This window comes from Calypte anna, chromosome 1 (genome assembly GCF_003957555.1).
Source record: "Calypte anna isolate BGI_N300 chromosome 1, bCalAnn1_v1.p, whole genome shotgun sequence".
NCBI classification, from domain to species: Eukaryota; Metazoa; Chordata; class Aves; order Apodiformes; family Trochilidae; genus Calypte; species Calypte anna.
The window spans coordinates 138,304,684-138,327,379 of record NC_044244.1 but is presented as its reverse complement, the minus strand read 5'-3'; the positions used below and the strand labels follow the sequence as shown (position 1 = coordinate 138,327,379).

At 44.5% G+C, this 22,696-nt stretch overlaps 1 protein-coding gene across 1 annotated transcript in view; it reads right to left on the bottom strand.

Annotated features, from left to right (window-relative positions):
* SH3RF3 (SH3 domain containing ring finger 3) overlaps positions 1–19,349 on the bottom strand; it is a 252,996-nt gene extending 233,647 nt beyond the window's left edge. The window contains exon 1 of the mRNA XM_030458181.1: positions 18,942–19,349. Coding sequence (XP_030314041.1) covers positions 18,942–19,337 — 396 coding nt within the window. The 5' untranslated portion in view covers positions 19,338–19,349. The remainder of the gene's footprint in view (positions 1–18,941) is intronic.
* Between the last annotated feature and the right edge of the window lie 3,347 nt (positions 19,350–22,696).

Sequence of the window (22,696 nt, the reverse complement as noted above, 5' to 3'; positions counted from 1 at the left end):
ATTTAGAAGACTTTAGAGCATTAAATAAGCCCACAGTAGAAGATAATTTTAGAAATTTTAATAATACACGTTGCCGTTTAGCAAAGCTCTGTTGAAGCCATAGACCATATATGCCCAGCTCAGTTTTAATCACTTCAGTAGGAAATGAGACAATCAAAATATGACTCAGAAGAAAGAAATGAGACAGGGTCTTTCCACTGGCAAATATTAGAAGACCAGATTGATCACAAACAGCCAAGAGAGAGCTTTGCGTGCCTTGTATGGAAGGAGCAATAGGCCATTTATATTAGCTACAGATGAATTTGTTTGTCTTAGCAGACAATTTCCTATCAGTAATACTTTTTATTTTTAAGGGTAAAGGAGCAATGGTTTTATAATGAAATAAAATAAAATGAAGGTTTCCCTCTGAGGCAGTGAGTCGAAGTGAGGGCAACATTTCCTTCTTAATAGACAGAGCACTTGCTATCAGTCTTAAAAGAAAAATACAACTCCTGAATCACAACATTTATATTCTTCCTCACTTGCTTTCCTTCTTGTTCCAAGAGCCACTTTACCAGATGGTGGTTAGCAGACCAGCAGTTTCCAATGATGTGGCTCCTCTGGACCTGCTTGTTTATGCACATGGTATTTAAGGGAAACTGGTCCAGCACAGAACTTCTGGGTGGCAAATCCCAACCCTTTCCAGAAGGATATGTGACAACCCCATAAGGAGCACCAGCAAAGGAAACCTGAGAAAGCTGCCACAGCATATGGATTTACTCCTTTCTGACTTCTCAAGGAGGATTACAACAGGAGAGGGCAGTGCAGGGACAAGTGAACATCTCCCAGGAAATAATTACAGTACCCTTAATCATAGGTTTCCACAAGAGAACCACCTTGGAGTCCATTCTTCTGGGTTCTCTGAAGGACTGTGTACTCCACGGATGGAGTTTACTCTAGATAAGTAATGATTTACAGCAAAATTCTATTTTTACTAAGAGGACCCTCTAAACAGCTGTCACAGGAAATAAATAGATTTTTTTAAGGTTTCTCCTTGTGCATTCAAATTCATATAATCAAGTTTTCAGATAACCTTGTAGGACCCTACAGGAAATAGAATTTTGACACAAACTTTTCTTGTCTTTTTTCCCCCAGTTTACTTACCAATTATCTAACATTGGCAATAACCTCCCATACAATGGATAAATTAAATGTACTAAATGCTTAGTATTTTGTGACTTACTGAACATGTCCTATTTTCTCATGACAGATGTATATAAGAGCATCAGTTTCCCATACCAGGAAAACAAAAGGAAAACTCCCCAGTATTTTATCTGCTGGAACACACACCAAAAATGAGGATCACATTTCAAGTCCTCAGACCTTCCCCAGAAAAACAGACTGGTTTCTCCTCCAACCCTTCCATAAAGGTCAGGGGAAAAATGGTCAAAAAGAAAAAAGAAAATTATATTAGGTCAGCAGGGGTTGACCTCATGAATTCTATCTTCTCCAGATCTGGAATAATTTCTTCTAACAATACAGAGTAAAGTAGTATTTAGAAAGAGAAGTAAATTGAGGCTATGCTTCATCTTTTTCCTTTGCCAACACAATGGAGCTGTCAGTAATACGACTCTGAATGTGTTCATTTTCACACATTAACCCTTTGAGTCCTGTAAATATATGCAGTCTTTTTGTCTCTCAGTAGGAGAAAGTGCATTTTAAACTCCTGAAACAATAGTGAGAAGAAATTTTAATTAAAGTTTTCCTTGCACACACGCATGGATAACCCTCCCTTTAGCAAAGAAAAGCCCTTTTCAAAATTAAAGTTATCATGCTGAAATTCTTAACATAACTCCTGGGAAAAACACATAATCTTTGCATATCAAATGCCAAAATGACTAAATGAAATATGTTTTATAAATATTATGTTCCCCATCAAGTCCACACTCTCAATTAATCATGCACCAATAAGAAAAAAAAAATATTTTTAAATCTCCAAGAATTGCAACTTGGGGATTTTAAATTTGACTGGCACCCTGGTCTTTGCCAGTCCCTGAAGGTCTCAAATCTTTCCTCCTCAGGCTGTGAGCCAGCAGGAAGAACTTGGAAAAGACCAGGACTCTCAGATCAACAGTGCTTCTTTAGAGCTGCCAAGTCCTATGCTGTCCTGATGCTCTCCAGTGAATCCCTGAGCACGTTCACCTGTCCCACCACGGTCACAGCATCCCTGCACTCCTGCCTCCACTCCTGCCTGCAGCTCCCAGGAAATTATTCTTTTTCTGGTTTGGGCATTTTCAACCACATGTTCAGACTGTGTGGTTCCCACTGGACCAGCACCCATCGGTTAATTGTGTTGATCCCAGAGCTTGGGCCATGGCTGATTCCTTGCTTCAGGGTGTCAATATTTTGGCGTGCAGGGGAAAGAATTTACAAGCAGAAATTCAGAAAATTCTAGACCCTCTCCCTGTATTTTTCAGGCATACCTGTCTAAGTCTGACAATTTATCAGGCTCTCTTAAAATAAAATCTATCAATACCCAAAACTGAGAGCAGCAAACTATATTAACATCAGATTTTTCTGTTTCGCACATTTAGCGAGAAGATTTAAATGGAATTCCAAAAGAAAACCTTGGCCAAAAAGTTCCTATCAGTCCACAATTCTGCACAGGTAAAGGGAAGACCCAAAAGTAAGAGATGCACTTGCATCCCAGCTGCAATGGTCCTCAGCCATAACTACAGATCCTCTACAAGGCTTTTGACCTTGAGAGACTGGTCCTGATCTAGCCAGTCACCTTTAGAGCCTTATGTCATCTTGAAAAAAAAAAAAAAAAAAGAAAGAAAAAAAGAGTAATAAAAGTAAGTAAGCAAAGTTGTACAATTTAACAGCCATTTAACAGCTAACTATATAGCAGCTGTATTTTAAAGTAGCCACTACTATCCAGAGAAAGCAAATTAATTATTTAGATGTATTTATAGGATTTATAGGGCAAGAGAAGCCAAAGCTAGTTAATTGAAACACTGATAACAGATTGAAGCCTGCACTAGATCCTACACTGTGAAATGCAGTCTTTATTAAATAAAACCATTAAGGAGGATGATAATCCCTGTGGCCTTAAATATGAATAAGGTGCAATGTAAATAATAAAAGGCAAAAATCCAATTTTCATGCAGTGAACATTCAAATACTCTGCTGTTTCCATTAAATTACCTTTATTCAACACATTGTAAAGGAACTGAGGGCATATCAGGCTTCCTTGTAATACAATTATTGTTCAGTATAAAAACTGTTTTTTAACTGAAACAGAAATGTGAAATATTTTATTTGGCTTTTCTCATATGTCAAATGACATGAAAACTGAGAACAAAAGCTTCATAGATGCAACAAAGGAGAAAATAAGCAAAGGAAAAATAAACACATGCAAACAAAAAAGGACCCAGAATATGAAGACAAAAGAAAAAAACTGGGTACATAATAGTAGTTTTCCAGTTAATTTTACAGCAATTTAATACTAGGAAATAGAACAGGAAAACAAGTTCAGTAACTGAAGTAACTTGGATATAGGCCAAATGGAGCTGTAGCACACAATAAAGGAGGGGAAACTCAACTCATCAAAGTTCTTTAACCAGAACAAGATCTGGTGTGAAATATCTATTGAGCTCCTTCCAAACACAAGGATGAGGACAAGAGTTTGAGAGCATCAAAGTGCCACACGAGCACAGTGTGCAATCACCTCCTGGCTCTGCTTTGCTGGTAGCAGGTCACCTTGGACATGCTTTAACTTCTCATCTACAGAGGGAAGACTGATATTAGATGTTTTCTGTTCTGTGGAGTTAAAAAACATTAACTAAAGATACCTCTGTTTATTAAAGAACAGGAAAATGTGACATGAGGTCAAGAATTTATTTTTATTGTTCAGAAAGAGAATAGCTCTATTGGGAATTTTAAACAATCCATTAAGGATAAGACTATACTCACTATGGATGTCAAACAATTTTTCCACCATAAACTTTTCTGCAAATCAAAATAATCCCTCCAGCAAAGCTGCAATGAAATAAAGAGAACGACTCCATATTTATTCAATTCTGTATTCAATTTGGAAACATTATACCCAAAGAAACCCTCCAGCACAAAAAATACAATTTTCCTTATAGCATCTTCACTCTATCAATATGTTTGAGGAATCAACAGTAGAGATCTGAACTTCTGTAACCTCCCAAAACACATAAACATGTAGTTTACAGTACTTACTTTTTACTGTCTGTATCTGTGTCTGTGTCTGTTGTGTCCTGTTTTCTGTGCCCATTCTCTGGCCACAAAGTCAGAGAATCAAAGGACGATTTGGGATTCAAAGGTCTTCCAGTCCAAGCCTCTTGCCAGGGAGCACATCTCCCACTAGATCAGGTTGCTCAAAGCCGCATCCCATCTGACCTTGAACACTTCCAGTGAGGGGGCATCCACAGCTTCCCTGGGCAACCTGTGCCAGTGTCTCACCACCCTCACCCTTATATCTAATCTAAATCTATCCTTTTTCAAGTTAAAACCTTTACCCCTTGTCTTCTCATTACAGGCTCTGAGAAAGTCTCTCTTTATCATTCTTATAAGGCCCCTGTAAGTAATAAAAGGTCAAAATAAGGTCTCTTCTCCAGGCTAAACATCTTCCCCAGCCTGTCTCCATAGGAGAGGTCTTCCAGCCCTTTGACCATTTTTGTGGCTATCCTCTGGACTTGCTCTAACAGTTCCATGTCTTTCTTGTACTGGGGACACCAAAGCTGAACACAGTACTCCAGGTGGGGTCTCACCAGAGCAGAGTAGAAGGGGAGAATCAGCTCCCTTGACCCTCTGGTCACATTTCTTTTGATGCAATCCAGGATACAGTTGGCTTTCTTAGCTGTGAGCACACACTGCCAGCTCATGTGGAGCTTCTCATCAACCAACACCCCCACGTCCTTCTCCACAGGGCTCTTTTCAATTCCCTAATCTCCCACTCTCTACTGATTCTGGCGAATGCCCCAAACTGAGTGCAGGACTCTGCACTTGGCCTTGTTGAACTTAATGAGGTTTGCATGGACTCCCCAAGCCTGTAAATGTCCCTCTGGATGGCACTCTGTCCCTCAGGAGTGCCAACTGCACCACTCAGCCCAGTGTCATCTACCAACTTGCTGCAGATGTGCTCAGTTCCACTGTTAATGTCATTAAGATACTGAACAGTACTGGTCAGTACAGACCCCTGAGGGACACCTCTTGTTACTGATCTATATTTGAACATTGTCCACTACTTTGGTAATGACTCTGCTCCAGTGCTGCTCATGTACAAAATGGGGAGGGAGTGCCTGAGCATCCAACAGCCTCACATCCTTCTGGGGCCAAGGGGTGATGATGATAGGGCAGGGGAACAGTGCTGAGGGTCCATGGGTGTTATGGCAATAGACCCATCTGATCTGCAGCTGCCCAAGTGGCTGTGAGCAGCAAGGGGCACGTGTGCCATGGGACCTCCCAGGGGTGCAGAGTGAACAGGGTGGGCTCTGAGGGCTTCCTGAGCCATCACCTTCCACCAAGCCTGAGTGAAAACACAAGGCCCCTCTGAGACCAAAGGGAGAACTGGGAAAATCCATCCTATGGCTCATACCCAAGGGGAGCACTGAAGAAGGGGCAAGGGCTCCATGTACAACCTTAATTACTGGCAAAATTCTTTTCTTTTGCCTCTTGCGTGTGCAAAGAAAGTAAAAACACAAAGCAGGAAAAGGCAAATCTATTCCTGGCACGCAGAGCAGAAAATAATAATACCTGCCAGACCTAGAGTGAAATAATACAACTGCATCAGTGCAATACATTATCCTGAACAGTAATGCACCAGGTCAATGAAGCAAAGCTGTTTGAACAACATTCCTCAAGTTTTTCTTTCTAGGATGGAGACTCTTTCCTTCTAGCAATGTCCTCAAAAATTACTCTGCTGAGGTGTTACGATATTGCTGCTTTCTACAGTAGTGATTTCTCACACCTCCCACCCAACTGAGTCACAGTCCTAAAGAGGCTTCCAAGGCTCTCACGTGCCCCTAAGAACAGCTTGGGCATCACAGATCTTTCACTCCTAGCTTCAAAATCTGTACTCCGTTTGAGCTACAGGGACTGAAGGGGAAGAGGAGATGGAAGTAAAAAAAGAAATCAATTCATCCGTTCTACTACAGAGAGAGACTTCTGCTCTCTTACCACGTGCCTAGCAGCTCTGCCAAGTAGCAGATTACTCACTTTTCTTCATTAATTACTGGGAAAAAGCTACAAAAAATGAAACTGTTTATTTGAAGTTCATTCAGACAAAGATCGTAACCAGCTAGGTTACTGAATGCTACCAAGATCAGAGTCTCCCCATACTTTCTTGGCTCTGTGGCAACACAACTTCAAAAGTGAAATATTGCTATAGAGGCATCTTTTAAGCACTTCATCAGCCAAGGAAGCTTCTCAAAGGAAAAAACAAACAAACCAACAACAACAAAAAGCCAGTAGCCTTTACTGTCTTGTCTGAGATTTACTCTGGTCTTTATCTGCTTGCTGCCAATTGCTCTGGATTTACAGGCTAATGAGACAATTTCAGGGTGACCACAGTCTTTGATCCACATTTGGCTTCTGTTTATTTCACTGGTATTGGAAAGGAATCACTGATTTGGGGAGTCAGTGTCCCTATCCAAAACCTTTAAGTCTTGAGTCGTCTAGTGAAAGAATATATTCATTGTGCTGCTTTCATTCATTAGAGCAGCTGAGGAACCCCAAGTCTATCCAGTTTCCCTTGATCTCTCATTTTAAATGTGAGCTCAGACTTTTAACCCCAACCCTGTGCCAACACAAAGTTTCCTTCTGGCAGGGAGGATTAAATGAAATAAGCTCCTCCTACATCCAAGATAATGGATTTAAGACTTTAAAAAAACCCACAACACTTTCATCACAATTTTTTTTTCTTTTTTTTTTTTTTTTTTAACCAGAGGAATTCATTCTCAAATGATCAAATTAAACAGGGAAGGACCCTTCTAACAGGGCAGTGTCCAAGTGCAGAAACTGCACAGCCCTGAATGAGTGATATCATCTGAGTCCTTTTCCATGCTCATGGGCAGGAAACAGCTGCCTCTGCTGCTCTTTTATAAGCAGGCAGTGGCCTATGTGAAGAGTGGTCAAAGCAAGGAGAGTCTTAAGGAGTTAAAATTTCACACCAAATATGCCACAGCAAAGTCCACAGACTCCATTTGAGATGTAGCAACAAGGAAGATGCTCATCAGCAATGGCTAGCCATGCCCCTGGTGTGGCAGTGGTTCCCAAGCTTGAAGAAGAGGGAACAGAGACTCAAAAAAGAGAGTTCAACATGCCCTCCAAATCATTAGTCTTACTATTGACTACTCTCAGGCACTCCAACCTACAAATTCTCCATAAACACTCCCCTCATATTTTTGAGATAAGGCTATTGCATGAGTCCTACTCCCACAGGAAAAAAAAAAAACCAAAACATCCAAAATGATCCTCTTTCATCTTCTGCACTGCCCTGTGCTGCCTTTCAGTATGACTAAACCTGCTGCAGTCATTCTGTCACTAGCTACTGCCAAGCACACCCTTCTCTCAGAGTTCCCAACTGCTAGCATCACCAGTGACTGCTGAAGCATCTCATCATCCATGTGGAAGGAGCTAATTTTCTGGGTCCTTCTCTGGAAGAAGCTCATCTCTTGGTCCCTCTCTGTGCCCACTTACACAGACAAGATTGATGATGCCCAACTTGAAAGCCAGGCTCTGCAGTACAGCCTAGAAAGGATCCAAATGTATTAATTTAACAATTCAGTGACCCCCTGTGTAAGTGCCTCTGCTCCTGAGACTGGCAGGTGTCCTGGCCTGTTAGAAAGCAAGGATGCACATGGAGAAGGAAGGGGGATGGGGAACCCTATCCCACTCCTTGGACAGGCTGTTGTTTGCTGGATGTCTTCAGCTGAAGGCAGAGCACGGCAGGAAGGGGACAATGACACAGATCCTTTCCTGGATTTTCTGTAACTGCTAGTAAGACAGCAGTTTGCTTCTGGAGTTCCCATTTTTAGCAACTTTTTAAAGGTCGCTGAAACATCAGGGAGAGGAGATGCATAAAAGAGCATCACAGACTCCTCTGTGTGCCCCAGAGAACTGTGATGACTCGATGCACCAAACCCATTTCCCACCCTCATCCAGGGGCAAGAAGTGCTCATTGCAGCTCCATACATCGCAGAAGGCACCAATTTCAATGTCGTATTTTGTGTTTAAAAGAAAAAAGGCAAAAGGCAAACCCAATTGTTAGCAACTGAGATTTTGGTGGAGTAATATCCATATGAAACAAACATTGGAAGCAGAGAAACTGGAAAGCAACTCTGTAGACCTTTGCATCTCTTGCAGTGTGCTACAGGCAAGACAAAGAGAGGAAAGCACCAACCTTCCCCTTAGTTACTTGATTCCTCATTTTTGAGGCTTCATATGAGTGAAAGATGGCCATTCAACCCTGACTGTTGAGTTCTTGTTTGTTAATAAGTACAAAATGACCTCTCCCTGGCTGAGCAATAGTATTACAGATGCTGAAACCTACAGAGCCCCTTTTTAAAAAATATGCTGAATTATTTTTTTATAGTAGTGATAGCCTCATCATGAAAATATATACCCAGATAAAAGCAAGACTGACAGCATATAAGAGGAAGTCTTGTGTTTATCAAAAGAACAGATAAAACTCAACTAGGAAAAAATTAAGGTTTTTTTGCAATAGAGATAAAAAGTACCACACATTCCTTTTATCAAATGATGTACTGTTTTTTCCTTATTAAATAGGTCTGATTGCTTCAGATTTTACATTTCTGTGTGACTGTGAAATAGAAATCATCAGATGTTTTCCACTACAATCTAACGCCATGATTACCTACACAGCAGAAGAGAATAAGCAAAAAAAGAAAAAAAAATTCATCTCATGGTTGTCAGCTATTATTTTACTGTCTTTTATGACGTGTATGTATGACTGTATTCTCCAAGGGCATTTTTCTGATTTGTTTTAGAAAGGAAGCATGCAAAAGAATGAGGCTCTTCACACGAAAACTCTTGGCTGAAACACAAGATGCTCTGGACTGAGCACGAAGCCATCCGCGCCTCCCTGTTCCCCGGCACTACACCCTCCCCACACAGAGCCAGCGAGGAGCAGCAGCCCCAGCACTGACAAATCCTGCCCACTCAATGTGCTGCAGATCAAGCCTCTGCCAGGAAAGCCTCTGCTATTCCTGTCTCTTCCCTCATGACAACTGAGCACAAAATCACAAGGAGGCTTAATAATGAGGACCAGAAGAGCCCATCACCACAGGCCTCAGCATCCTCAAGGGACAGGCATCTCACAGCAAGCTGGTACCCATTCCCCTACCTCCCCTCCAGCCAGATGCTGCTACCCTTGCTGGACATCCCTCTGCCATAACACACAATCACAGCCCGGTGTTTTTAGGGTGTACACCCTGTGTACCATCCCTTGAGCAGGTATGGGGGGGGGGCACTGGGACATGTCCTGAGATGCAGCAGGACCAGTCCCTGCGCCATTAACACAGCACAGAACCATGTCCAATACTGCACGATGTACTGTGTTGGATATGAACTCAAGAAGAAAGCATGGAACAGGCTCTTCTGTCCCTCCCCAGAAACCAAACATTCATGGAGGGAGATAGATATCTATTATATGCATACATGCATATGTATTTCTCTGTGTCTTATTTACAGATGAGTAAAGGTTAACTGAAGTCAATCAAAATAAAATCTTCCGTCTACTTCCTGCTACTTTACTGAGTTAAAACAATTAAAAATTCATAAGTTATTACTATCAGTGGAAATGAAAACATTGATCTTCTCGTAGGGATGGCAATTTATAGAAAACTTGATATAAGCTGCGATAAAAGCATTTCAAAACATATAAGAAGGCAGCCTGTTAAAAGCCATTTCAAAATGAAATAAGAAATTAAAAAATAAATTCATAAATTCAGATCTTTTTATAGCAGCTCCACAGAGGATTTTTTTTTTTTGGTTGGAATTAGCCTGGAATTAATCTGCAAATAAACATGTTCAATAATATTTACTGAAATTATCATTTAGTAAAGTAAATATGATAGTGCCTGTATTTGTCTGACTTCTTGGCTGTCATACAGAAAGCAATCAGGCAGCAGCACACCAGACATGGCAGTGTCACTTTCTTTTTGGTAAGGACTATAATATATTTAGCCATCGTACATCCACAACTGCACACATGTTAAACATTTAATATTTCTCCTTCCCTCTACGCACCTTGAAACTAAACTCACTTAGTGATACGTCAATTGCAGCAATTAATGAACCTTTGTCCAGAAGGGGAAAGACTTTAAGGGCTTAATGAGACAGATTAAAATCAATATTATTCAGATGATGTGTCTATTCTAGTCCTCCCTCTGAAAATAACTGAGACTGTAGGAGAAGGGATCATTAGCATTTTGATAACAATCTTGCCAGCCTTCTGTTAAAGTGTTTTCCCTTTAAACTAAAACTTATCTCATGCAAGCAGACCATTCTAAAATTAGCAACAGCCAATTCATATTGGTTTGGATCAGACCTTTAAAAAAAATGGGAAAAAAATTTAATGCTATCTTGCCTGAATAATCAGACTCTCATGCCTGTTGCTGTAGCAGCAGAAAGACACCCTAAGCATTGCCTAAGAAGCAGCTTCTTCCCCTAAATACCATTTTTGTGCACAGAAAGGCACTACTTAACCATATACAGCATTAGTTTCCCTTGTTTGATAAATCATATTCTAGCTGACAGCCAACAAGAGGAACAAATTCCTTACTACCACAAAACCTTAAGATATCTTCAAAATGAAACGTGGCTGAATGCTGCAGAGCCGGGTAGAACTTTGCACCTTTTTTCCCATCGCCTTCGAGAGCAGGCAAAAATTCCTCAGCATCCCCGAGTCAAGTTCTGTTGTGCGATCACCATGGTGAAAGAAAACAATCCCATCTCTCTCTTTTTAATTAGCAAATCCCACAGCCTTCTTTCCTCTGGCACCCAGACTGCTAAACTTTCCAGTTTCTAAAGCAGGACAAGACAGAGACCTGTAGCAGAAAGGGTTTTGCAGCTTTCACGAAGGTGCACATCCCACAGCAACTGCTTCCCCGGGCTCAACTGCACTAAAACAGACTGGTCAGACCAAAAATCCCAACTGCACCAGACAAGCTGATAAACTTTGGCAGGGGCCAACCCATGCTTTGAAAGTTCCTGAAACCAGGGACGAGGCAGACCTAACCGTGGTTTTTAGTATTTAACACTTCCACTCCTTAGCTGGCCTACAGATACGGAGGAGTGAGCCTGGTGGCACATACCAGTCCACCCTAGGGACCCACAAAAGTGAGGCAGAGGAGGGGTGCAGCCCCATCAGCTGCTTCAGGGAGATCTGAGGGAGATCTGAGGACACCCATTGCCTGCATTCACAGATGACCCAGCTAACAGCAAACAGCACACTGCAAGTTCTGTGGAAAAGATGGAAGTTAGGCTTAGAAGACTGGGCAGAAAGTGCTCTTAATTCCAGATGTTTTACATTTTTCTCTCTACTTCTGAAAACAAAATGTCTTTTTAAACCCAAAAGTAATATTCCCTCCGTCTGTCCTTCCCCTGAACTGAGAGGCATCTCATGTACAAGTATCGTTAAATTAATGTTTGTTCTTTTTAAACGAATAAAACCGTTCAAATTACATGCAAGGACAATTAGATTAAATTACTGGGCACATGCTGTGGGGTTTTTTTCTTAAAGCTATTCAAACAATTTTAAAGGTTTTTCAGCAATGCTCTAGCAACATAAGCAAAACTTCCCGCAAAGAGGAGGTAACGAGTTTAACATTACTGCTGAGGAAGACAGTACCAGAGCCAAGCGAGTCAAAACACATCAGCACCCCCCCCTGCCCCGAGCTGAGAGGAAAAGACATGGCTCGGGATGTCAATGGAATCTGAACTGGCCAAAGAAAGAGGATGTGGTACTGCTTAATGGGGAAAACCTATGCCCAGACCCATCTGCACAATGAACAAGCAAATTCTCTTATTGTTCCTGTCTCCTTTTCTGGTTGGGGGTTTTGTTTTTGTTTGTTCATTTGTTTGTGGGGTTTTTTTTGTTGTTGTTGTTGTTTGGGTTTCTTCTGCATTATAGTCAGGCCAATAACTTTCCAGCCAAAGTACCAGTCTGCTCCATGTGAAAGGGTTCTGTTATGGGCAGCACTTTGGTTTGGTTTAAGCCTGGAGATAAATAGGTAGCTTTCAGCTGGCACTGCACTTCCCTGCTGCTGCCTCCCCAGCTGCAGAAGCACAGCTGCTGTGGGAGCTGGGGCAAGGCCAAGGTCATGCAGCTTTCTCAAATCCCATAGTTTATCTTTGTCCAGGCTCTCATGTCCTGTTAGAACTAGTCTTGGGTTCTTCCCATGACAGCTTACCCCAGATTGGGAAAACCTGTTGTTAAATATCAGATTTTAACAAGACCGCATTGAAAATGAGAAAATTCGGTTTGGTATGTGATGAGTGAGTGCTGGAAAGCTGAAACCGTGTGCATCCCAAACAGTTTTGGTCAGAAGAAGTTAGCAGTTCCCTGAAAACAGAATTTATCCAGTGGAGTAGAGATCAGCAATTACAATGTTGTGATGCTTAAAGACATTAATCAGAGTGAAATATGACTTATAACTGGTCTTTTGCAGCTTAAGGAAAGGCGTCTAAGGAAGATCAGACTTCAAAAGAAAGTGGCATCCCATAGTTACATATATTACAGGTGGGTTACTAAAGTGCAAGAGGGAATTATGGGTTTTATCTGAAATTTAAGCAGCGCTTCTTAACAGCAACAAGATGAAATTTTGAACAAACCAGTGAAATTAGAGGGGAAATTCTAAATCCAGCAGTGCAAAAACTCATGAAGTACCCAGACAGATTTTTCAAGTTGAAACTGTGGTGGGACTGTTAACCTAAAACCATTAGATGGCAAACAAAAATTACTGTAGACTACAAGAAGACACATTCTCAGTGCATAAAATCCTCCACGGATGTATAAAGCGTTGCTGTTGCATTTCATGGGGCAGCTTACTGACTGCACGGATGGAGCTTTATCCAGAAGGAGCCCACGTAGCCCCCCTCCCTGCCCTGCCAAGTACAGGCACAGGGCATTAGCAGCCAGTGCCTCCAGCCTGTCTGACCTGTTGGGCACCCAGCCAGCACCAGGAGTCTGCCCCAACACGACCTGATGAGATTAGAAACAAGGAATACAGAGTACTGTTACAGCCCATACACAGACCTCATCGCTGCATCCCTGCAAACAAAGTGCAGCATCTCTGCCAAACCACAGTCAACAGCAGAAAAAAACCCCAACTGTCGTGGCTTCAGTGTGTGCAACCGGCACTTTTCCATCTCCCCAGATCCCAGCCTCTCTAATAATAACTGCATTTGTATGACAACTTCCCTCATAAGATCCCAAAGCCCTTGAGGGTGGGTGAGTGCTGCTGGAGCAGGTTTTCAGCCAGGAAGTTGAAGCAGCTCTCCCGAGGTCGATGTTTCCACAGAACCACACTCGCCATCCCTTCTCAGCCTTTAAGCCACAACAGCGTTGTCTCCCCAGACAGCAAAAGGTTATGGGGAAGAGGGCAAAAATTGACAGAAGTAAAACTTGAGCAGGATCCAAGGGCTAAGAGTACTGCAAGTCTTTCCATTTTGTCTTTGAGTAACCAGCTACCAAACAGTGAGTGCTGTCACACGCTAAGCGTAACCAGTGTTTGTCATGAATCATTCAGAGGCTTGACGTGCAGGGATTAAATTTAGCATCCCCATCTGACAGCACAAGGAGTCCCACAGAGACATGCCACATTGACAACAGGGACCAGTGGGGACCAATAAGGAGGGCCTGGAGCTAGTGGCACAAAGTCCTCTCCATGGCCCCATGACTCTTCTACATATGACTGAGCTACTGCTTCCAAACCAGAAGGATTTCCAATCCAGAAGTCGACTGTCAAAACCGACACTCTTTGGTTTTATCAGGCCCATCATGCATTTTTTTCTAGCTTGCAAGCAAAAGTTAAAAGCATCATCCAAATCTATTTTTGGGAAACATAATGGGCATAAAGATGACATCTGCAAATGGCGGGTTTTCTGAAAAGCATAAGAGCTCAGTGGATAATGAATTTATCTGACTCAGTCCCTCAGCAACCCCCTCTCCTATGCTTACCTCTGTGAGGACAGTTTAAATTGCTGGGACTTTAAATACTCCTGGCTATATTTTTTTGCAATGCCCTTTAGTATGACTTTTCATCTCCTGCACCGAAACATATTTTTTAGCCATCTGCCAGACAAAAAAAAGCCCTCAAGATCAGACATTTTGACACGTGGAATATCAGCCCTATTTGGGTGGTTCTATGACAAAATTCAGGCACTGGCCAGACAAACTACAGTATGAGAAGAAGATAGATCAGAGAGAAAGAATAAAAATAAGGGAAGCCCACAGGCCCATGCATACTGTGGACTGCTGACAAGGATGGCATTCCTATTGTGCATATCAAATAATTAAAAATCCACGCTGAAGAGACCACTCTGCTCAAGACAAAGTGTGTCCCCTAAACAACCCACTACTGGTCACAATGGATGTAAATGCCTATGAACACCAGACTCCATCTGCTTCTTCTTGTGTAACTCAGGGTGACATCTTCACCTGACAGACGTGCATCCAACAAAGAAAAGTGGCCATGGAAAATTACTGTGGCATCTACTTCACATTCAATCCACTGTAACCTCAACAGCTTTCAGACAGAAAAGGTTGGAAAGGACCTTCAAGATAGTGTATGATGAGGCAGGACTGTCACAAAAAATAATGCCTCTTTTGGAAATATTTTACAAAGAGAGCAACTGAGAAGTCTAGATAGCAAATTGGCACTGCTTGCTAAGCTCCTGTGAAACCAAACCTTCCACCTGGGTGAGCAAATTGCAGCGTTCTACCTGCAACCGTGAAATAGCTCTGCAAAACTGATACTTGGAAGAAGCACCCAGTGTGACACAGAGGAGAGAAGCCCATCCGTCACCTCACTCAAGCACACTGACACATCATTTTCCTTATGCACACATCTTACTCTCCACTGCTACTTATATCCCTGTCTGGTAATGCACCACATGCTTCTCTGTCACTTCGGCCACGATCTCTCTTCTGGGAAAACCAGGAGACACGTTTTGTTTTTATAGGCTGGTTTTTGTGTGTTTTTTCCATGCAAATGTTGTTCTCAGTTTGCATTGCAAGCAAGCAAGCAAGCAAGCAAGCAAGCAATAAACCCTGCACCTGGAGTGGGAGATGCCTGGTTTGGGAGGAAATTACTATAGACTTGCACACATTTAGCTGGCTATTTGATCCTGAGAACTCCTGAAAAAATTCTAAGTGATAAACTGCAATAATTGTTAAAAAAGCACAAATCCCACACTCAGTAAAGAAGGCAAATTTACCATAATGCCTCAACAATCTAAGGGAGCCATTTACTTTGACAGATCCTGAATTCCCCAAGCGATTCTACAGTGGTAATGGAAACAGAGGAGCCAATAAATTATAACCTTGTGTGTAATGCGCCTACCATTATAAAGCACTCTTAGCCTCCTGCTTTATTCCTGGGGGGGGTTGGGGGGGGGTACTCTAACAGATGCTGGATTTCCCTATTTTCCTTTCCCTCACTCTTTCAGCATGCTTTTTCAGCATTTGGAGCCTTTTATAACATTTAATGCCATACTCTTCATTTGCATAGCATCTTTATTGTAAACATCCCAGAATATGTTATACCGTTTAGAAACAGACTATGGTTTTTTACAGGCTGAAACAGAGGCATCAGGAGACTAACTTGACTTATCAAAAGTCACGTATCACTATAGATTAATAGCATCCCAAATATTTTTCAAACATGTATTAGTAGGTAAGCACCACTTTCAGATCTCTCATGCTGATGATCTACCACATATCTTAAAAATACTTGCAATATTTCAGAAGTGTTTCTGAAGAATGGTCTTGATAGCCCCACTGCCAGCTAATCCCCAGCCTAGCCCCTCTCACTCTGGTTTTCAGCACTCTGGATAAATCAAGTCTGCATTAAATTCTGGGAAAAGAAGGACCAAAGACATACAAAACCCCCAGAGTTTTGCCAAAGATGTCAAACAGCCTTTGTTGATTTTAAAAAATACAGGCTATGCAAAGAAAGCTTGCCCCAAAGTATAAGGTGTAGAAACAATACACAGGTGTAACAGCAACATGGAAGCTGCCCCTGTTCTGTCTTCTATGGTTAATTAAAATTCTCGTAGAAACAGGTCCCTAATGTGATTCTAACATATCAGTCCAAGGATCTGGGCAAGACTCAACTCTGATAGAAGCGACCTTGGCTTTCTGCCATTACCTTATTAGCAGTTTCTTTCCCAACCAAGAAACCCATAATGGTATGTCCTGTTTTATATACCACATTACCTAAAATGAAAGGTATTAATTAGTAAAACAGTGTAATTTGCATTTGAGCCCCAGGCAGAAAATCTACAGCAATTTCTAGAATTAAAATTATATATATATACATATATATATCACAAAGAATCACTTCAGATTTCCCCAAGGGAGCTAAGCTGCCAAAGATCACTGTAAGACCAAAAGAGATGCAGTTTTGCTCATCAGTATCAGCCTCAAAAAGCCTAATTCTAGGCTGGCTTGTACCATCTATTGTTTAGTACAGAGAGAGGTGCTGTACTCCTGTCTTCAGGATAACTCAGCAATCAGCTGTATCAGCAGCTCCAAGGAGGATTATTCTCCCCTGCTGCTTTTTTTAAAAGCAGATTAGTTCAGACTCTCTTTCACTGTAATGAACCTTGTAAGGATCAAGCACATTGCATTGATTTCCAGGATAAAATTGTGAGGTCAGTCAAAAGGCCATGCAAACAGTTTAACAGATCCACTCTGCCCTAGCAGACCCACTGCCCCAGAATCATCTATTAGCCCCAGCAAGGGGTAAAAAACTGCAGTTGTTACCTGTAAGAGCCAAAATGTGATTGTTAGGCCATATGTAACAGCTTAATATCACATTCAGATGCATAACAACCCACAAAGAAACACAGGACAGAACCGAAGGTGCTCACCAAAGCCCTATTCAGTCAAAGTCAGAATACAATAGAACGTGATGGGTTTCTATTTACTATATGACATCTGAAACAATGGCTAGGGAAGGAACTTCTAAAAATCTGTCAATTTATAGTAAAATAATGAAAATTCAACTTCTCTAACAAACTCAAAAGCAACTTTCCTCACAAAGCATTTCCTCACATGCACATTCCCCTGTAACATCCTAGCTTGACTTATCTTAAAATAAGAAAACCACAGATTGTTTTCTTGCAGGCTGGTCACAAAAGCTTGATCGGGGTACAAGAGCCTGCCTCTGCAACACAAACCCTGCAGGTGCAATGGCCCTTCCATGCAGACCCTTCCTCCTGCAAGAGAAGACTCTCTGGATATAAACCAGACCATGAGGATATGATATTTTAAACTACCTAATGAATCCAAACTTTCCTTTTTGTAGCACTGAAACTCATGATGACAGGAGTTGTCTCCTATAACAAAGCCACGACTCTGATCAGCAAAAAAGCAGAAGGAAGATTCCCACAGGCTTTTTTGTTCCTTAAACTTGACATATATTATTAAATACCTGAAGATCTTTCTGGTCTACAGATCAGTAATAAAGCATCTATCCTTCCAGAAATATTGCCAAGCATATTTCACTTCAGACTCCAAAATTGGATTTTATGGAACAATGTGTGGCATTTGCCATCATTTCCTGTAGGCAAAACTTCAAAACCCAGGTACAGGTCTATATCCTTTTTTCTCAGAAAAAAACCAAAAACAAACCGCCAGAATTAAATAATTAATCAAAACATTTACTACAGCTCTATAACTTCACAAGGAATCTCTGCACTGACCTTTCTGAATCAAAAACCTGTACGCTGAACTATAGCTCAAGCAGGTTTTGTGAAAGATCAGACAATTAAATATATCCACTGGATATGTTACATTAGAAATCAGAAGTTCACAGTCTGCAGAGCACTTCCATTCCAAAGACTCCTGAAGAGGTCCTACAGTAAATTTTATTGTGTTGAATTATATCATAATACAGAACACTGACAGGAATTGATCTTGTCCTCTCTGAGTCAATGAAACCCTTGAATTGATTTTAAAGGGAGCATCGGGCACTCGACTGCTGTTTTAAAATAAATAAATGCATATGTTGCAGTACTGTCCTTCAATAAATCACACAACTTATACATAAAAATGAAATTTCGTTCTCTTGGGAGGAGAAACTTCACCTTCCACCTCCACTCCATTCTGGCTGTCAAAAGGACCCCGCGTGGTTGTAAACGCGCGGGCAACGCCCGGGAGCGGCGGAGAAAACTCGGGGGCGAGACGGCAGCGCCCGGTACCGGACCCGTCGAATGTTTCCAGCGATTTATCCCCGCGGACAGAATGAGAGCGGGAGCCACCTCCTGCCGGCACCTGACAGACACCCGGCAAAGGGCAACACGTCGGATAAAAGTGCTTTCGAGGGACTTTCGTGTTTCTTAACTCCAAGAGACACGTCCAGGTCCGCTACAGCCGGCTCTGCCCCGGGGCCCGTCGAGGCAGCAGATGCTGGGCAGCCAGGAAGAGCCCCACCGGTGGGTCCCGGGGCTGCCCCATCCCGTTCCGCCACACGGAGTACTTTTAGGCAATCCCCGGCCAAGAATCCCCTTGCCTCACAGCTTTACATCGAAGGAGCGACCGCGATAGAGGGTACAGTCCCCGCCACCCCGCGGGACGTCCCGGCAAACCGGGGACGCCCGGCGCCCCGTGGGGACGCGCACACGCCCGCCCGCGTTCTCCCGGTCCCTGCCGCCCGCCCGATCACCCCTGTCCCAGCACTCACCTTTCCGAGCAGGGCGCTGCGGCTGGCGGCCGCCAGCTCCCGCAGGCTAGCGGCGGCCGAGGCGGCGGCGGCGGCGACGGCGCTAGGGGCGGCGGCGGGCTGGGGGTACGCGGGGGCCGCGGCGCTGGGGCTGCCGCTGGCGCCCCCGGCGGTGCGGGGCCGCTGTCTGATGCCGTCCAGGAGGCGGACGAGGAGGATGTTGGCGGGCAGCTCGTCCACGCCGCAGCCCACCAGGATGCGGCACTCGGGGCAGCGCAGCTCGTGGCGGGAGCTGACGATGCTCTCCAGGCAGCGGCGGCAGAAGGTGTGCTGGCACGGCAGCACCTTGGCCGTGGTGTCCAGACGCTCCAGGCACACGGAGCACTCCAGCAGGTCCAGCAGCGACGACTCGTCCATCGCCGCCGCCGCCGCCGCCGGCTCCCGCTCCGCAGCCGCTCCGCCGCCGCTCCGCCACCCCCTCGCCTCCGCCTCCGCCCCCGCCCCGCCGCCGCCGCCTCCGCCTCCCCTCCGCGGGGCAGCGCAGGGCCCCGACGCCCTTAGGGCCGCCGCGGCCGCCGGCGGCGGCGCAGGGGGGCGGCGGAGGGGCGGATGGGGCCATCGGGGTGGCGGAGCTGCGCGGGGAGGCGGCGGCGGGGCTGCCACCGGCGGCGAGCGGCGGCGGCGACCTCGGGGGCTGCCTGGGCGGCGCTGCCCAGAGCCGTGCGGTGCAGAGGAGATGCCAGCGGCGCGAAGCGGTGCGGGCGGAGGGCACCTGCCTGCCTGCGCCTCGTCCCGCCGCCCGCCGCGACTCGGCTCCGCTCAGTACTTGCGGCGGGGCCCGGCGCGGCCCGGCGAGCCGCCCGCCGCGCCTCCGCGCGGGGCGGGGAGCGACGGGGAGCCCCGGGGGGGCGCCCGCGGCACGGCGGCCGCCCCGCAGGCGGTCCCCGCCCGCCCCACCGCCTCGCCGCCGCTCCATGGCTCCCTGTAACCCGACCCAGCAGAGCTCGCCGCTCGCCTTCCTCCGCCGCGGCTCCCTCCTCCTCCTGGCGGAGGCTGCCGGACGGGCCGTGTGGCCGCACGCCGCCGGGGGCAGGCGGAGGAGCCCCCTCGGAGGGGAGCCGAGGACTGCCGGGCCGGAGCGGGGGGAGCCCCCTGCAACCCACTCTGGCACTCGGGGCGACCTGTCCTGAGGGGAGCGGGGTTGCGGTGGCGGAGGGGTGCGGGAAGTGGTCGGTGGGCACTACCTGCCCCTCGGGGAAGCAGGGGCAGCCCCACGGCCAGCAGCCGGGCGGGGGTCCCGCCGCCCTCCGGCCCCGCCGCCATCCTTGGAGGGGCGGCGCCCCCTGGCGGGAGCCGCGAAGCACAGCGGAGGGCCCGGGTGCAGTCGTTCACCCCCCCCTCCCGCCCCTGTGCTTTACCGCGCCCCCCACATAATCGCCGTACTTCAATCGTTACTGAAAGGTGGAAATAAAAAGAGAGCATCGCGCCTCTTCCCTCTGACAGGTGTCATCAACTCCAGCCCGCTCTCCGTCCCCGGTGCCGTCCGGTCTCTGAACGGTACCCGCGTACCGGATGCAGCAGCAGGACTGTGCCGCGGGTCCCGTGTGAACTCGGGCACAGCTGGAAGGGGCGAGACCCTGGCATTCGGGAGTTACGGAACCAGGTTTTATACTAACCACAGAAGATTTTAAAAAATAATACGCAGCCACTTGCACTTGTGCAGTATGAACAGAACTTCCCTTAGAGAAGCTGCAGGAGAAGCGCCGCTCTTCAGATAAATATTCCTCTTAAATTTTTATTTTTTAAATTTTTTTTCCTAACATTTGTCTTTGAGTATGATTTAAAGGGCCTGCTTAAGCCAGAAGCTACAACTGGAAAACATAGTCATTTTGCCAAGGAAAATTTTCATTTGTGGTCTAATCCCTAACCCAAGGTTTCTCCTGTACCTCTGCCTGTGCTTTAAGAGAGCACTTCTGAACTTGGGGATTGCAATCCTAGCACTTGCAGAAGCCCTCCCACTGCCCTCTCCAGTGACTCCTTTAAAAGTGACTTTTTGTCAGAATTGTGTCAGGAAGGCTGCACAAAACCTTGCTGTCAGCTTTATGACTCTACAGTTAACTTCTGATGTACACAGCTAGATAACCCTGTTGTGATAAGGATAATCTAGGCATAGTAAAATTTACTAGGTTTCAGCATGCAAAAAGACATGAATCTCTTGCTGCTCTTGTGTCACTCTGGAAGAGAAGGAGTAAGTGTAAAGCTACAGAAAACCTCCTGATACAGAGCTCAGATCATTATTTATTATTATGGCCACTAACCTAACCAAAGTCCTCGCAGAAAGAAATTCCATATTCAACAGTTTTTAACCATAAATAATACTGATGCCTGGACAAATGTGAAATACAGTATCAAGGGCTTGGTCTTTCTCTGGAATAAAACCATTAATTTAAGAAAAGGTATAACAGACAACCCTTAAGGATAAAAGGCAAGGAGAGTGAAATACTGGAAACTCTGTTATGAAATGCATAATAATTTCAGTACCTCGGATTCCTTCCTTCAGAGGTGAAAACTTCTGTCACTTCCAAAAAGTGTAAACCAAAAGCACTCTGTTACACACCAGTGTAAATTCAGAATACCTCCAGTAATTAGAAGGGTACTTTTCATCCATCCTTCCTTCTGGTTGCTCCAGGGCTTGCTGCCAAACCAACCTGTCACCACATCTCCCAGACATGTCCAGTTATATATCCCCAAACCAGGAAGAACACTCTGGAGAACCAGCATCCAAAATGATGAGAGGGTCCCTTGACACTAGGTCAACTTAAAAAGGGTGCAGATGTGCAAACCATTTATTCTTTAGTGGAAGACATTGCTGACACACTTAAAATCAGACCTTGCTGTAATCCTCCTGTAAACCACCCTCTTGAACATGAGCTGGTTGCTATCATGGAAAAACTGAGCTGAAAATGAAGCAAAGCCCTGCAGGGTTTGCAGCAGGGTTTGCAGGGTGGGGGAGGTGAGATGCAGGAGATGAAGGAAATAAGGAACTGGAGAAGGGAAGATGAGAAGAAAAAGAGGTGAGGAAAGTGGAAGGGAAGAAAGCATGAGAAGAGGAAAAGTTCCATACAGAGATTACACATGGGACTAGAGATAAGTAAAAGCACATTTGTATGAAAAGGAGGGAGAGACCCATGAGTTGGGCTCCAACTAGACAAAAACACCTCCTGAGTGTTAGAACAGCCCTTGGTGTCAAAGAAGCATTTTCATGCTTAAGAGTTTAGTGTGTGTTTGTATGTTTCCCTGTGCCTGTGCCTAAATGAGAGCTAGGCCAGGCCTGAAGGAAATAAAAGGAAAAAAATTCATCAAAGATACTTTCTCTGCTTGCCAAAGAGGCCATGGGAAATATTACATTAAATATTAAGAAATTAAATACTCAAAGTAATTTAAAGTTTGGAAATAGGAAAAAGATTAAATACTTCGAAGCCTGAGATAAAGCACATAGAAAGAAATGGAAAGACATAGAGAAGATGTAATGGGGTTTAGTTTACTTTAAAGAAATGTGTATTTTATTAATTTCCCCATCTCAGCTGCCAAAACCTCTAGCTTCAGATTATATATGTAAAGTGATTATTTGTGAACTAATTAAGTAATGTGATTAACATGGTTCTTAAGCAGAGGTGCTGCTTTACACACAGGGCTGGAGCTGCACATTTTGCTGCACGTTCCATGGTAAGAGTGTTTGAGGAGACAGCTGATAAGCAACTCCTGTTCCACTATAG